Source organism: Moschus berezovskii, chromosome 8 (genome assembly GCF_049115385.1).
Source record: "Moschus berezovskii isolate FMDL1 chromosome 8, NW_MosBer_1.0, whole genome shotgun sequence".
Classification (NCBI taxonomy): domain Eukaryota; kingdom Metazoa; phylum Chordata; class Mammalia; order Artiodactyla; family Moschidae; genus Moschus; species Moschus berezovskii.
In genome coordinates, this window is record NC_142467.1 from 99,990,213 (window position 1) to 100,005,826 (window position 15,614).

A 15,614-nucleotide genomic window follows, 5' to 3' on the forward strand; every position below is an offset into this window, starting at 1 on the left:
TGCCATTTTCTTCTCCATGGGATCCTCCTGACCCAGGGATTGAACCAGTGTGTCCTGCTTGGCAGACAGATTCTTTACCAGTGGGTACTAAATAAATTAAATCTATTAAATAAATAGATTCATAGAAACTCAAAAGGCCCAGATTCTTGCCACTCCCACCCCATCCTTACACCTTCACCTTTTCTCTCCCTCTCTTTCTGCAGGCTATACCCGTCAGGCCCTGAACTCCACGCCCAGCAGTGAGTAGTCATTTGTGGGCCCTAATGTTCCACTGCCCTGGGGCCCATCCTTCCTCCCTGTTATCCTTAGTCCATGTACCCAGAGGTGGAAGGCACGGGGAAGCCTCTGGACTTTCCCTCCTTTCACTCTCCGGCTGGGAAAAGACAAGCCTGGCACAGCCCTTAGGCTGAACAGGAAAAGGATCTTAAGGTTCCATGATGGGCCCTCCTTGAGTGGAGAAGCCCTCTCTTCCACTATATTTGCCTCACTATGTTTCCTTCTCAGTTGCCATGACCTCCACCGTCTTCCCAGAGACGTCTATGGCCCCAGTCTCGGTCTCTACAGGTAGGAGCTTCCTCTCTGCACTTTTTTCCTGCAAAGATCTTGTGCACTTGGTCACTGGAGATCATCACACTCATTCATTCATTTGATAAGTAGCACTTACTATATAAAGGCCCTGGTGATACAGTAGCAAAGAGAACAGAAAGGGCAAGTCTTAGATAGGCTTCCAACATGAAAGACAGAGACGAAAGATGTGAATGTACAAGTAAACACTGAATTACAATTAGCATTATCATGGGTGAGATTTGGTGGTGAGAGGGGTTGGTTCTTTCAGGGAATTTAGTTTTTATTTCCAGAAAAGAAAGGAATAGCATGAGCTACAAGTATAGCTGTCTCACAGGTCCTGGTCAGGGGCTTAGGCAGACTCTGGCTCGATCAGAGGCCAGCTTCCCATTTCTGGCCTCCAACTGGCCCAGAGTAGATTTCAATACCACCCACTGACCCGACTGAGGGTCTGAGATATCATTATCGCTGGCTTGCTTGAATCTCTAGATACTCATCAGGTAGGGCCTCCAAAGGAGTTCTCACCACTGACCACTCAGACCAGAGTGAGTGGTCACTACAGGTGGGGCTTGCCAGTGGTCCTAAGTGGAGGGGTTAGGAGCACAGACTCCTGGACCACACAGCTGGATTCATTGGATGCTCTGCCACTTATAGATTAAATGGCTTGGGGCAAATTACTTAACTTCCCTTGAGTTTTTACATCTGTAAAATGGGGATAAGAATACTATCTCCCTCCAAAGGTTTTGCCTCAAGAAGTAAATGAGTTAAAATGTAGGGAAGGTACTTAAAGCAGAGCCTTACCCATAAAAATGCAATGCAAGCCTTTTTTCAAACAAAAATTTAAAAACAATAATAGATGAATCTCAGAAAAATAATTGGTTTTTTTTTAAAAAAAAAACTCAAAAAAAAAAACCAAAACAAAACAGGATATCTGTCTGGAATTTTCCCTAATTGAAGGGTCAGATATGCTTGCTTCCTGCCTGTGGATATATTGGGTTGGCCTAAAAATTGTTTGGGTGCTCCTGTTATAGCACATGGACAGACCCGAAAGAACTTTCGGGCCAACCCAATGTTTACTCTTTAGTGCACTTTTTCATAACTATCCCCAGCGCTTCCAGTGAGGGTGATGTTTGGGATCTCCTCCCTATGGAAACTACCCATGCTGGAGGAAGACCCTCCCCAATCTTGAAGACATGCAGGTGGGATGACCTATTCCCCAGCTTATTGAGCATAGGGTAAGCTCAGTGGATATCTCTCGCAAACTCCTACTACAGTAGCCAGCCCTGCCCTGGTGCCATTCACCCTCAACTTCACCATCAATAACTTGCACTATGTGGAGGACATGCATCACCCTGGTTCCTGGAAGTTCAACAACACAGAGAGAGTCCTGCAGGATCTGGTGAGAGCCCCGCCAACTTCACTCCTGCCCCGCCCACCAAACACAAGCCCCACCTACCTCACCTGTGTTCCCACGGATGCCATCCACACCCATATCACATCTGTCCTCCCAATCCTCACACTTCCTATTCTCCCTCTCCCTCCTCTATAGCTCAGACTCTTGTTCAATAACACCCGTGTGGGCCACCTGTACTCAGGCTGCAGACTGACATCGCTCAGGTAAGACCTTGGCGTAGGTGGCCAGAGCTGCTTCGAGTGCTCCCAGGCCCAAGGAGTATGACCTTCTTCCTTCCTGTCTTCCCTGTATTCTCAACTGAGGTGACATTCAGGAGTCACTGACTTAAGGACCAAGGGCTTCCCCCAACAGTCCCCAGATTCTGCAGACTATCAGCAGGATTGAGCCCCTAGCCTGGTCATCCTTCTGAATGTCCCCCCCTCCCCTCCTCTTGACCAATGAGGGCATTTCCTTTAGGTTTTCAATTCTATCCTGATGATTTCTCTCAAGAGAAGCATGCCTTCTTCACCTGCTTTAATCCCAAATTCCAGCTGTTCACCGATCCAGCTCTTCATCTGTCTCAAGTGTGAGCTCTGTTGCCCCTATCCCAGAAAGAAGCAGGCTTCAGATTTGCAATTTAATTGAAATACTTCCCACCACCACCACCACCAACTCTGCTCACAGTCCCAGGTTGGCTGGAAATCTGTGCTCTCAGAAAATCTAAGTCTGACTTCTCACCTCTCTACCAGCCTTCCCATTTCCCCTGCCCCCTTCCTGTCCTGTCCCCAGAGATCTCGATACCCTCCCTTACCCCTTGAGTTTCCATTTATTGTCATCCTCCTCTCCTGCTGCTCTTCCCAGGCCTGAAAAGAATGGAGCAGCCACTGGTGTGGATGCTGTCTGCACCCACCGCCCTGACTCAGTGGGCCCTGGGCTGGACAGAGAGCAGCTGTATTGGGAGCTGAGTCAGCTGACACATGGTGTCACCCAGCTGGGCCCCTACACCCTGGACCAGGATAGTCTCTACGTCAATGGTGAGGGTCTGCCATCCTTTTTACTTATTTTGTTTCTGCTGAGTTTTGTTGCCGTGCAATCTCTAGTTGCAGTGAGGGGGGCTACGCTCTGGTTGTGGTGTGTAGGCTTCTCATTGTGGTGGCTTCTCTTGTTGCGGAGCATGGGTTCTAGAGCTTGTGGATTTCAGTAGTTGTGGTGCATGGACTTAGTTTCTCCTCAGCATGTGGAATTTTCCCGGACCAGGGATTGAACCCATGTGCCCTGCATTGGCAGGCAAATTCTTAACCGCTGGACCACCAGGGAAGACCACCACCATTTTTTTAATGTTTGCATTTCCAAAGGCCCCACGTTCTCCCTATCCTTTCTTCACTTTGACTCACCCTTCCCCCTCTTCTCCCTTCCTCCCCTTACGTGTGTAGGATACAACCACCAAACTCAGGCCACCACCGCTAGCAGTGAGTATTAAGAGGCCTCAGAAGTCTCTATAACCCTCTGTCTGAATCCTAGCCCTTAGGAACAGAAGAGTCCAGGAACCTACTGCCTCTTCTCCCTACCCCCATCTCCCTCCAACCTTAGGGAAACAGAGACCAATACCCACTAAAGTCCTAAGTGTAGCCCCTTGCTTCCTGGATTCCCCAAGATGATGAGGTCCCCAACCCAAGCACTTGGGATGTTTTCTCCCAGCTTCTGTGATGACAGTGCCTCCATCAGTGGTGAGGGGCTATGTTGGGGGTGGGTCTCTTCATCCCCACTGGATAGGCTCTGCTACAGAAGGGTTCTGCACTTCCACTAGGGACTCATATTTCAAGGTGCTTAGAGCTCACCTTGGTTTTCCCAGGTGGCTCAGTGGTAAAGAATCCATCTGCAATTCAGGAGACTTGGTTTCAATCCCTGGGTCAGAACGATCCCCTGGAGGAGGAAATGGCAACCCTCTCCAGTATTCTTGACTGGGAAATCCCACAGACAGAGGAGCCTGGTGGGCTATAGTTTATGGGATCACAAAGAGTCCGACATGACTTATCGACTAAACAACAGCAGAGCACACCTTTGTCTCTCCGGAGATGGAGGACAGTAGTAGACTTTGATCCCTTCCCGGTGAGCACTCGGTCTTCGTTTTAATGACGCAGAGCCATATCGGTCCAGCTGCCATCTCTCCAATGGCCAAGCTGTCTCTTCGTTAAACATCTCTCCCTCCCCTTCCTCACCGTCTCACCCCCTCTTTACAGGTTACTCCCATCGGACCGCAGCCACCACTGCCAACAGTGAGTATTTCTATGTGCCTGTGACCACCTCTCTGCCCCTGAAAAACAAGCGTTGTTTAACCAGCCAGCCCTTCCCTCCTGTTATACCCCTCTGGGTGGTAGGGGTCCAGAGGACATGCATAGCAAATGTGGACTGAATTGCAGGTGGCAGGAGTCACCTCTCCTCCCCTCTCCAATACACACAACTGAGAATGGTGCCCTGACTGCAGGCTAAATGGGGCAGAGAAAGACACATATTTTGTTTCTTTGTTTTTATTTTTTTTTAACTTTTATTTTATATTGGAGTATAGCCAATTAACAATGTTGTGATAGTTTCAGGTGGACAGAAAAGGGACTCAACCATACATATACATATATACATTCTCCCCCAAACTCCCCCCCATCCAGGCTGCCACATAACATTGAGCAGAGTTCTCTGTGCTATACAGTAGGTCCTTGTTGGTTATCCATTTTAAATATGGCAGAGTGTACATGTCCATCCCAAACTCCCTGACTGTCCCTTCCCCCATCCTCCCCCCCAACCCCTGCAACCATTAAGTTTGTCCTCTAAGTCTGTGAGTCTCTTTCTGTTTTATAAGTTAGTTCATTTTTATCATGTCTTTTTAGATTCCACGTGTAATGGATGTCATATTTCTCCCTCTCTGTCTGACTTACTTCATTCTGTATGACAATCTCTAGGTCCATCCATGTTACTGCAAATGGCATTGTTTCATTCTTTTTCGTGGATGAGTAATATTCCAGTGTGTGTGTGTGTGTATACAAGCGTCTTCTTTATCCACTGCTAAAAAATGAAGGAAAGTTATGATCAACCTAGACAGCATATTAAAAAGCAGAGACACTATTTTGTCAACAAAGGTCCGTCTATTCAAGACTATGGTTTTTCCAGTAGTCATGTATGGACGTGAGAGTTGGACAAAAAGAAAGCTGAATGCCAAAGAATTGATACTTTTCAACTATGGTGTTGGAGAAGACTCTTGAGAGTCCCTTGGACTGCAAGGAGATCCAACCAGTCCATCCTAAAAGAGATCAGTCCTGGGTGTTCATTGGAAGGACTGATGTTGAAGCTGAAATTCCAACACTTTGGCCATCTCATGAGAAGAATTAACTCATTTGAAAAGACCCTGATGCTGGGAAAGATTGAGAGCAGAAGGAGAAGGGGATGACAGAGGATGAGATGGTTGGGTGGCATCACTGACTCAATGGACATGGGTTTGGGTGAACTCCGGGAGTTGGTGATAGACAGGGAGGCCTAGTGTGCTACGGTTCATGGGGTCGCAAAGAGCCAGACATGACTGAGCGACTGAACTGAACTGAACTGAACTGAAAAGAGGCACATTTTTATAACTAGAACCACCACCACTGCCACTATTTCTTTACAGATGTACCACTCAATTTCATTTCTGGTGTCTTTTTCCTCAGCTGCTGGGACCTCCACATTCTTCCCAGTGTCTTCTCTGGCTCCATCCTCCAAGCCCACAGGTAGGAAGGCTTTTACTGGTACCCAAGCCATTTTTACAAAATCATTCCCACAAGATCACTTCTTCCTTCATTGCTTACTCACCTTCCCTGGGTAAACACATCCATTTCCATGGAGGTTAAGGGCCATCTGGCTGCTTAGGATCCAGTTATTCAGAATCTAAACTCTGAGTCCAGCCCTCACCGCACAGCAGCTTCTGACTCTGGGTCCGCCCAGCTGCCAGACATCACACAACCTCTTGGTCTCTGACCCTTAACATCATCATCCTCTCCCAAACTTGTTCCTTCTTCCCATCACCAAAGGCAGGGACATGAGTGCCAGCTTAGGCCCTCCCTCTTGCTCACCACGCACATCCATCCATCACAAAATCATCTCCTTTCAGAATGTCTTGAGAGTCTTTCCTTTCCTCTGCATCTGCATTGCTTAATCTTTATTTGGGCCACCAGCGTTTGGACTACTGCAGTACTTTCCACACTGGCTTCCTACAGTTTTCCCCACAGCAGCTGCAGTGTCCCTCCCAATGTGCCTCTGTCCATATAATTCCTCTCTTTTATTTGTTTACTTTTGGCTGTGCTGGGTCTTCCGTGCCACTTGCAGGCTTGATCTAGCTGCCGCGAGCAGGGGCTCCTCTCTAGTTGCGGTGCACAGGCTTCTCATTGTAGTGGCTTCTGTTGTGGAGCACGCGCTTCAGGTGCTCAGGCTTCAGCAGTTGCAGCACACAGGCTCAGTAGTTGAGGCACATGGGCTTATTTGCTCTGTGGCATGTGGAATCTTCCTGGGCGTGGGATCAAACCCCTGTCCCCTGCATTGGCAGGCGGACTTTTAACCACTGGACCACCAGGGGAGTGCCCTCATTCCCTGCTTGTGGACAATCTTTGGATGACCCCATCTGGTCTACAAATCAAGTCCAGACCCTTGTCCTGCATAGCCACTACCTCAGTTTTCTGGGCTCAGAGGATCCCTCCAGTCTCACGTCTACACTTCTTCATGGCCAATGCACTTCATTCTGAGTGTAATTGTTCTGCCCTCCTGCCAGGACTATAGCCACGCTGTTCCCTGTGCTTAACACTTGCTCTGTTTCTATTCACCTCACTCTTACTCTTAGGTTTGGTTACACTTAAAATGATGCTTCCTCTAAGAATCTTTCCTCAGTCCCTGGCTGGGTGCCCATCCTGGAATTGCACACCATCCCCCACCCCCAGCTTCCCCTGCGGCATAATGACCTGATCACTCCAGTGGCCACACTGAGAGACTATGCCCTACTCATCTTTTTTTTAATATTTTATTTATTTGGCTGCATCAAGTCTTAGTTGTAGCATGGTAACTCTCAGTTGTGGCACACCAGATCTAGTTTCCTGACCAGGTATTGAACCTGGTCCCCCTGCATCGGTAGAGTGGAATCTCAATGACTAGGCCACCAGGGAAGTCCCATGCCTTATTCATCTTTGGGTGTGCAGAGTCCAACACAGAACCTCACACATACTAGGTATTCAATAAGTGTTCACAGAATGAATGAACGAAGGTTCCTAATGTCTTGGCAATTCCAGAATGTTCTCTCCTTCAGCTTGAGACGCCTACAGCTTTCCTTAATCTGCTTCTGGTGCCTTGAGTAGAGTTCCCTCTGCTGTACAGTTGGTTCTCATTAATTGTCTATTTTATATGCAGTAGTGTATATATGGGCTTCCCAGGTGGCACTAGTGGTAAAGAACCCGCCTGCCAATGAGGGAGATGTAAGAGATGTGGGTTCGATCTCCTGGAGGAGGGCATGGCCACCCACTCCAGTATTCTTACATGGAGAATCCCATGGACAGAGGACTCTGGTGGGCTATGGCCCATAGTCTCAAAGAATTAGACACGACTGAAGCAACTTAGCAGATACAGTGTGTATATGTCAGTCCCAGTCTCCCAGGAAACCTTGGCCATGACTCTGGCCCAAATTGGACATCCCTCTCTTCCTCCCCCACTGCAGCCACTGACCTTCACCTGGTGTCCTTCACCCTGAACTTCACCATCACCAACATGCACTACACGGAGGACATGGGGCGCCCATCTTCTCAGAAGTTCAGCAACACCGAAAGGATCTTACAGCATCGAGTGAGAGCCCTTGGACGGCCTCTGTTAGGTGCACCTTGTCCCCGTGTATCCTCTCGTCCCTTCAGCTCACCTCCCTCTCTTTCCCCACCAGCTCAGGGCCTTGCTCAGTAAGACCAGTGTCGGCCCCCTCTCTGCTGGCTGCAGGCTGGAGTTGCTCAGGTGAGACCCCCCAGATGGACCCTCTTGCACCAGGCGCTGGACTCAGTGGCTTGGCATGTTCCTGAAAGTACTGAGCTCCAGTGCCCACCATGACCCCTCATGCCTTCTTCATGCCCAGATAGTGCTATGCTCAGCGCTTGGAAACAAGGCATCATGTTGTTTTTTACAGAATCTGTATGATATTTTGTTTCAAATGAAAGCTCTCCTCTGTGAAGAAGTGGGATAATCAGTGCAAATGCCTATCTGCAAATTCCTTTTTTTAAAGAAATCGATTTATTTATTTATGCTTTCATTTATTGTGGTTGTGCTGGGTCTTTGTTGCTGTGCGGGCTTTCTCTAGTTGTGGCTGGCTACTCTCTAGTTGTGGTGCATGGGCTTCTGTTTGTGGTGGCTTCTCTGGCTGTGGAGCTCAGGCTCTAGGGTGCGCTGGCTTCAGTAGTTGTGGCACACCGGCTTTGTTGCTCTGCAGCATGAGAGATCTTCCGAGACCATGGATCAAACCCATGTCCCCTGCATTGGCAGGCAGACTGTTAACCACTGGACAACCAGAGAAGTCTCTCTCTCTCTCTCTTTTTTTTTTTTTTTGTCATCACATGCATGATTTTAGTTCTTCCGCGAGGGATTGAACCCAAGCGGGGCAGTGAAAGCACCAAGTCCTAACCCCTGGACCACCAGGGAACGCCCCTGAAAATTAAAATGTTTCTGTCCTGAGTTGCTAGGGGCTGGTCTCAGATGAAAGACACTTAGGAGAACCCCTGCAGGCTTCCAAGCTAATGCCTTCAGCATCTCCCTTAGCCTCCTCCCTTTCACACCTAGACGGACTCCTCCTTAGTACTCCACGTTCCTACATCTTTTCTTCTCTAGGCCTGAAAAGAGGGGAGCAGCCACTGGAGTGAATGCAGTCTGCAGCCTCCACTCTGACCCCGCAAGACCCACACTGAACAAACAGCAGCTGTACTGGGAACTGAGCCGTGAGACAGATGGCATCACCCAACTGGGCTCCTTCAGTTTGGACAGAAATAGTCTCTACGTGAATGGTGAGGGACTACATTATAGCCATGGTCTCTCAAGAGGAGGGGGACTCGAGTAACCGTTGTTTTCATTCTTCTAAAGGGAGTTCTGATCTGTCTTTTTCTCCTTCTGGTCTGGGTTGTCTTCATTATGATGAAGTAATAACTTGGTTCCACCCAATCTTGTTGCCTGCTTGCTTCTTCTCAAACATCCCTCCACCACCTCTTCTTCTCTGCTTTCCCCACATAGGTCCCTAAATCCTACCTCTTCTTGAATCTTTTTTTAATGTATAATATTTTTTTATTTTATTTTTTATATGAAAGTGAAAGTGTCAGTTATTCAGTCATATCTGACTCTTTGCAACTCCATGGTCTGTAGCCTGCCAGGCTCCTCTGTCCATGGAATTCTCCAGGCAAGAATACTGGAATGGGTTGCCATTCTCTTCTTCAGAGGATCTTCCCAAGCTAGGGATTGAACACAGGTCTCCTGCATTGAAGGCAGATTCTTTACCATCTGAGCCACTACTTTTGCTTAATTTTATTGTTCTAATAGCAATGATGACATGAATCCATTAAAATGCTTCAAATTCTCAATAACATGTTTTCAATTTTTCCTTGAAATAACTTCCTTCATTTTTTTTTTTTTTTTTAGATTGAGGTTTCCCTGGTGGTTCAGTGATAAAGAATCTACCTGCCAATGCAGGAGATGCAGGAGAGAGGGTTTGATCCCTGGGTCAGGAAGATTCCCTGGAGAAGGGAATGGCAACCGACTTCAGTATTCTCTCCTGTAAAATCCCACAGAGGCCTAGCAAATCCCAGAGGGACCTAGCCGGCTGTAAAATCCTGGAGGGGCCCGGCAGGCTACAGTCCATGGGGTCACAAAGTGTCAGACATAACTGAGGATGCATGCACATAATTGCTTTACAGTGTTGTGTTGGTTTCTGCTGTACAACAATGTGAATCAGCTAGAAGTATTCATACCCCTCCTCTTTCCTGAGCCTCCACCCCGCCCCCATCCCACCCATCTAAGTCATCACAGAGCACTGAGTTGAACTCCCTGTGCTATACAATAGCTTCCCAGTTCAGTTCAGTTGCTCAGTTGTGTCCGACTCTGCAACCCCATGGACTGCAGTATTCCAGGCTCCCCTATCCATCACCAACTCTTGGAGCTTGCTAGCTAGCTATTTCACACATAGCAGAGTATATAAGGGCTTCCCAGGTGGCACTAGTGGTAAAGAACCTGCCTGCCAATGCAGAAGACATAAGAGTTGTGGGTTCGATCCCTGAGTCAGGAAGATCCCCTGGAGGAGGGCATGGCAACCCACTCCAGTATTCTTGCCTGGAGAATCCCATGGACAGAGGAACCTGGCAGGCTACAATCCATAGGGTCACACAGAGTCAGATGTGACTGAAGCAACTCAGCACACACACACAGTGTGTGGAAATCAATGCTAATCTCCCCATTCATCCCACCCTGTCCTTCCCCGCTGTGTCCACATGTCCGTTCTCTCTGTCTGTGTCTCTATTCCCTGCCCTGAAAATAGGTTTATCAGGACCATTTGCTAGACTCCCCATATATACGTTTATATACAATATTTGTTTTTCTCTTTTTGACTTACTTAATTCTGTATCACAGTCTGAAAGAGAAGAACAAATACCGTATATCCCTTAATCTTTTATGCTCACCCCGGTGCTGATTCAGCTTCTCTCATCTTCTCTCTGCAGGTTACACCTATGCAGCCCTGGCCACCACTACCACCAGTGAGTGTGCCCGGCCTGGATTTCCTGGCCCACCTCCACTTTGGGGTTGGAAAGCAGTTTTTCTCCTTCACCCTCTGTCCTCCATGAGGGAAGCTTCTGGAAGGTCCCTACCTCATCCCTTCTCTCTCTCCTGGATCCTGGTGGGACGTTCCCACCTGAGAGGTTTTAGATACATTTATGTTCTCCCACCTGGCTTCCCTGGTGGCTCAGCAGCAAAGAATCTGCCCACAATGCAGGACTCGTGAATTCAATCCTTGGGTCAGGAATATACCCTGGAGAAGGAAATGGTAACCCACTCCAGTGTTCTTTCCTGGAGAATTCCATGGACAGAGGAGCCTGGTGGGTTACAAAGAGACAGACATGACTGAGTGACTGAAAAACAACAACAGCGTTATCCCACTACATTCTGACCTTCATATGGCTTGCATTTTAATTCTCCTAAAACCATGCCCTTGGTACTCTTTTTTAATATTTTATTTATTTATTTATCTGACTGCTTTGGGTCCCGGTTATGGCATGCAGGATCTTTAGTTGTGGCATCCAGGACCTTTTTTTAAGTTGCATATGTGGGATCTTTTTTTAGTTGCAGCATGCAGACACCTAGTTTTGGCATGTGAGATCTTAGTTCCCTGACAAGGGCTCAAACCCAGGTCCCATGAATTGGACCACCAGGGAGGTCTCCAGTCACCTTCTGAGGAACTGAGACTGGGGCTTCAGCATGTGAATGGGGGGGACAATTCATTAAAGCATATACACTCTATACCTAGTATACTAATTCATTAAAGTATATACACTCTATACCTAGTATACTAATTCATTAAAGTATATACACTCTATACCTAGTATACTAATTCATTAAAGTATATACACTCTATACCTCTATACTAATTCTCCGTATAGTCATGTGATTTTGCTCCATTTTACAGTTGAGGAAACTCAGACTCAGAATACCAAGGTAGACAGCAGATAAATAAGAAAACCAAGAGTTCATGCAATTCCAAAACTCATGTTGTCACTTCTTGCTATTTATAGTGAGTTTATCACAAAAGACATGCTGATTTTTGGTGCACGCTTATGTTCTAGTTCATAGACCAGACATAATAGGTATTCACCAAAATGCATTCCCAGCAAATCCTGTAATGAGAACTTTGTAGGTTTTCAAGAATCTACCGCCCTTGTCTTTCTCAGTCACTAAGTCATGTCCAACATTTTGTGCCCCATGGACTGTAGCCCGCCAGCCTCCTCTGTCCATGAGTCTTTCCAGGGAAGAATACCAGAGTAGATCGTCATTTTCTCCTCCAGGGCATCTTCCCAATCCAGGGATCAAACCCGCGTATCCTGCATCTCCTGCATTGGCAGACAGATTCTTTACCATTAACACATCAGGGAAACTCACCCTTGCCTTAGGAGTGTGTTATTTCAACAGTCTCAAACTGTCCTTGGGTCCGTCACTGATCAGAGAAGTGAGAGAAGATGGAAGGGCTGATGAAAGGCAGAAAGATGAATGGAAGAAGGGACGTGAAGGGAAGGAGGGAGGGTGTATAAACAGATATGAGGAGGGAAATAGGAATGAATGGAACGAAAGGAAGATGGATGGATGGAAGAAAGGAAATGATGGAGGGAGGGAGGGAGCAAGGAAAGATGGATGGAAAAAAGCAGGGACTGAAGGAAAGAGGGACAGAAGGATCATAGAAGGAGAGAAGACTGGGAAGAGGAAGGGAAAGAGTGAGCCGGATGAGTCGATGGATGGATAAGTGGGTGGATAGAAGAAAGGAAGGACAAACGGATAGAGGTACGGATAAGTGGGTGAAAAAAGGAAGAAAGGCTAGAAGGAAGAAGAAAGGACAAATGTTTGGGAAGAAATATGGAAGGATGGAAGGAAAGGTGAACAGAAGGAAACCCGGACGCAGTAATGCATAGACAGGAATGGAGGGAAAGGAGGGGAGAGAAGAGGTAAACTTTTATCCCAGTGAAAAGTTTTCGTTTAATCACTTAGCTCCTGCTGTGCTTATCTAGTCTAGAGTCAAGTCAAGGGGGCTCTGGTCTCACTTGCATCACACATTCATTTATTCTACTTCTCTTGGGGTCTATACAAGTCACCCCAACTATTGATCCATCTGTTCCCAGCACTGTGCTTAAATTTTAAGTCTTACAAAAATTAACTAGTTGAAACTGCATAACAACCTTTGAAGCAGGAGTCATTATTATATTATCTTACACATCAGTTCACTGAGTTGCCAAAAGGTTGGTTATAGCTGCTAGATTGTTGGGGTTTTTATCCAATGCATAAAAGATTGGCACACCTGGCTGTAAGGGGAGGAGAAAGAGAAAGAAATATACATATATGTATATACACACATATATATATATGGGAAGATATGTATATTCATTTATATATTACATACTATATAATATATCAGAGAAGGCAATGGCAAGCCACTCCAGTTCTCTTGCCTAGAAAATCCCATGGGTGGAGGAACCTGGTGGGCTGCAGTCTGTGGGGTCGCTAAGGGTCAGACACGACTGAGCGACTTCACTTTCCCTTTTCACTTTCACACATTGGAGAAGGAAATGGCAAGCCACTCCAGTGTTCTTGCCTGGAGAATCCCAGGGACGGGGGAGCCTGGTGGGCTTCCGTCTTTGGGGTCACACAGAGTCGGACACGACTGAAGTGACTTAGCAGCAGCAGCATATAATATATAAATTACATGTTTATATAGTATACATTCACTTGTAAATTCATATTTAAATATAAATACATGTGCATAGAGACAGAGAGATGGAGAGCAGAGAGACTATGACAGATGTCTGGGGTCATCAGTGCCCTTTTCTCCTGGGAAAGGACAAAGCCGCCAGTGTTTTCACAGAGCCCTCCACGCCTACATCAGGGTGCAAAAAACGAGTCCCCAAATCATTAAGCCAACCTTCACTGGTTGCTGGAGCTGTCACACCAGCAAGTGACCTTCAGGTTGATTGGGAAGCGGGCACAGGACCCTTGGAAGCCCCACCTGGGTGGACAATGGGACACAAGCTCCCAGTAAGCCTGGACTCTCTCTCTACCTACTGTAGCTGGGGAGGTCAGTGAGGAGCCCTTCACGCTGAACTTCACCATCGACAACCTGCGCTACTCTGCAGACATGGGTCACCCAGGCTCCCACAAGTTCAACATCACAGACACCCTCATGCAGCACCTGGTGAGATGATGCCTGCTTCCCCCGCTCACCCCGTCGTGCCCCTCCTGTGGACTGATGCCCACATGTGACCACCAATGGCTCTCTCCTTCCTCCAGCTCAGCCCGTTGTTCCAGAGGAGCAGCCTGGGTGCCCGGTATGTGGGCTGCAGGGTCATCTCCCTAAGGTGAGAACACCCCCACCACCGGCACACCGTCTAAGGACGTGGACTCCTGGCTGTGGAGCTGCCCCCAGAGGCAGCAGGCTATCCTTGGAGGGTCCTGTTCTACATCCATTTTTTCACATTACATTATAAATTTTTTTAAATTGTGATAACATAATTTTGTTATTGTTATCATTGTTTTAGTCCCTAAGTCATGTCCAACTCTTTTGTGACCTCATGGACCATAGCCCTCCAGGCTCCTTTGTCCATGGGATTCTCCAGCCTAGAATACTGGAGTGGGTTGCCATTTCCTTCTCCAGGGGATCCTCCCGACCCAGGGATGGAACCCATGTCTCATGCTTTGGCAGGCAGGTTCTTTACCACTGAGCCACCAGGGAAGCCCAATAACATAAATAATACCGATGTAAAATTAGCCTTTTTAGCCATCTTTAAGTGTACAATTCAGCAATATTGATTACATGCACAATGGTGTGCTAACATCATCACTGTCTACTCCCAAAACTTCTCATCACCCTGAGCAGAAACTCCATGTCCACTGAGCAGTTAATCTCACTTCTCCTGGTCAGCCTGTGAACTGTTGGTATGGGTGAAGCACTTTTCATTCATATTTTCATTCAACTGACACTGATGGCACAGCCTCTGAGGCAGGTGCTACTTGGGTGGCAGGCAGTAGACCTGCCCACATCTAGTCAATAAAACTGATACCTAGTAGCAGAATAAATATCTAAGTAAAGTGATTTCAAAGGCAATGAGAGCATAAAGAAATGGAAATGGGAGAGCAGTTTCCCAGGTGGCTCAGTGGTAAAGAGTCCTCCTGCCAAGCAGGAGACACAGGTTCAATCCCTGGGTTGGGAAGATCCCCTGGAGCAGGAAATGGCAACCCACTCCAACATTCTTGCCTGGAAATCCCATTGACAGAGGAGTCTGGCAGGCTGCGATCCACAGGGTCGCAAAGAGTTGGACACGACTAAAGCGACTTAGCACACACGCCCACACATGAATTTATACTGGCCTTTTAAGGAAGGTTAATGTTTTCTTTCCTTTTTTCCTTTTGTGTGTCATGTTATTTCATTTTTTCTAGTTTTATTGAGTTGTAATTGACATATAGCATTGTATTATTAATAGTTTAAAGTGTACAACATAATGATTCGATATATCTGTATGTTATAAAATAATTATTACCACAATACATTTAGTTAACACCCATCAACATGTAATTACATTTTTTTCTTGTAATGGGAACATTTTTTTAGCATGTCTTTCTTTAGCACTAGACACCTAGTTCTTCTCAGCATTTGTGGAAGTGTAAATGCCACTGCAGGCATGCATTTTTTTTAAGTTTGTTTTTAATTGAAGGATAATTGCTTTACAACATTGCATTGGTTTCTGCCATACATCAACATGAATCAGCCATACATAGGTATAGGTGTACGTATGTCCCCTCTAGGTAGTCACAGAGTACTGGTTTGAGCTCCCTGAGTCATACAGCAAATTTCCACTGGCTCTCTGTTTTACACATTGCAGTG

The 15,614-nt window shown here is 46.9% G+C and overlaps 1 protein-coding gene across 1 annotated transcript in view; it reads left to right on the plus strand.

The window, feature by feature from the left end:
* MUC16 (mucin 16, cell surface associated) overlaps window positions 1-15,614 on the plus strand; it is a 122,554-nt gene that overhangs the window by 79,145 nt on the left and 27,795 nt on the right. The window contains exons 26-38 of the mRNA XM_088839034.1: window positions 204-239; window positions 505-564; window positions 1,839-1,963; window positions 2,114-2,181; window positions 2,819-2,991; window positions 4,198-4,233; window positions 5,653-5,712; window positions 7,680-7,804; window positions 7,896-7,963; window positions 8,828-9,000; window positions 10,699-10,734; window positions 13,804-13,928; window positions 14,024-14,091. Coding sequence (XP_088695160.1) covers window positions 204-239; window positions 505-564; window positions 1,839-1,963; window positions 2,114-2,181; window positions 2,819-2,991; window positions 4,198-4,233; window positions 5,653-5,712; window positions 7,680-7,804; window positions 7,896-7,963; window positions 8,828-9,000; window positions 10,699-10,734; window positions 13,804-13,928; window positions 14,024-14,091 — 1,153 coding nt within the window. The remainder of the gene's footprint in view (window positions 1-203; window positions 240-504; window positions 565-1,838; window positions 1,964-2,113; window positions 2,182-2,818; window positions 2,992-4,197; window positions 4,234-5,652; window positions 5,713-7,679; window positions 7,805-7,895; window positions 7,964-8,827; window positions 9,001-10,698; window positions 10,735-13,803; window positions 13,929-14,023; window positions 14,092-15,614) is intronic.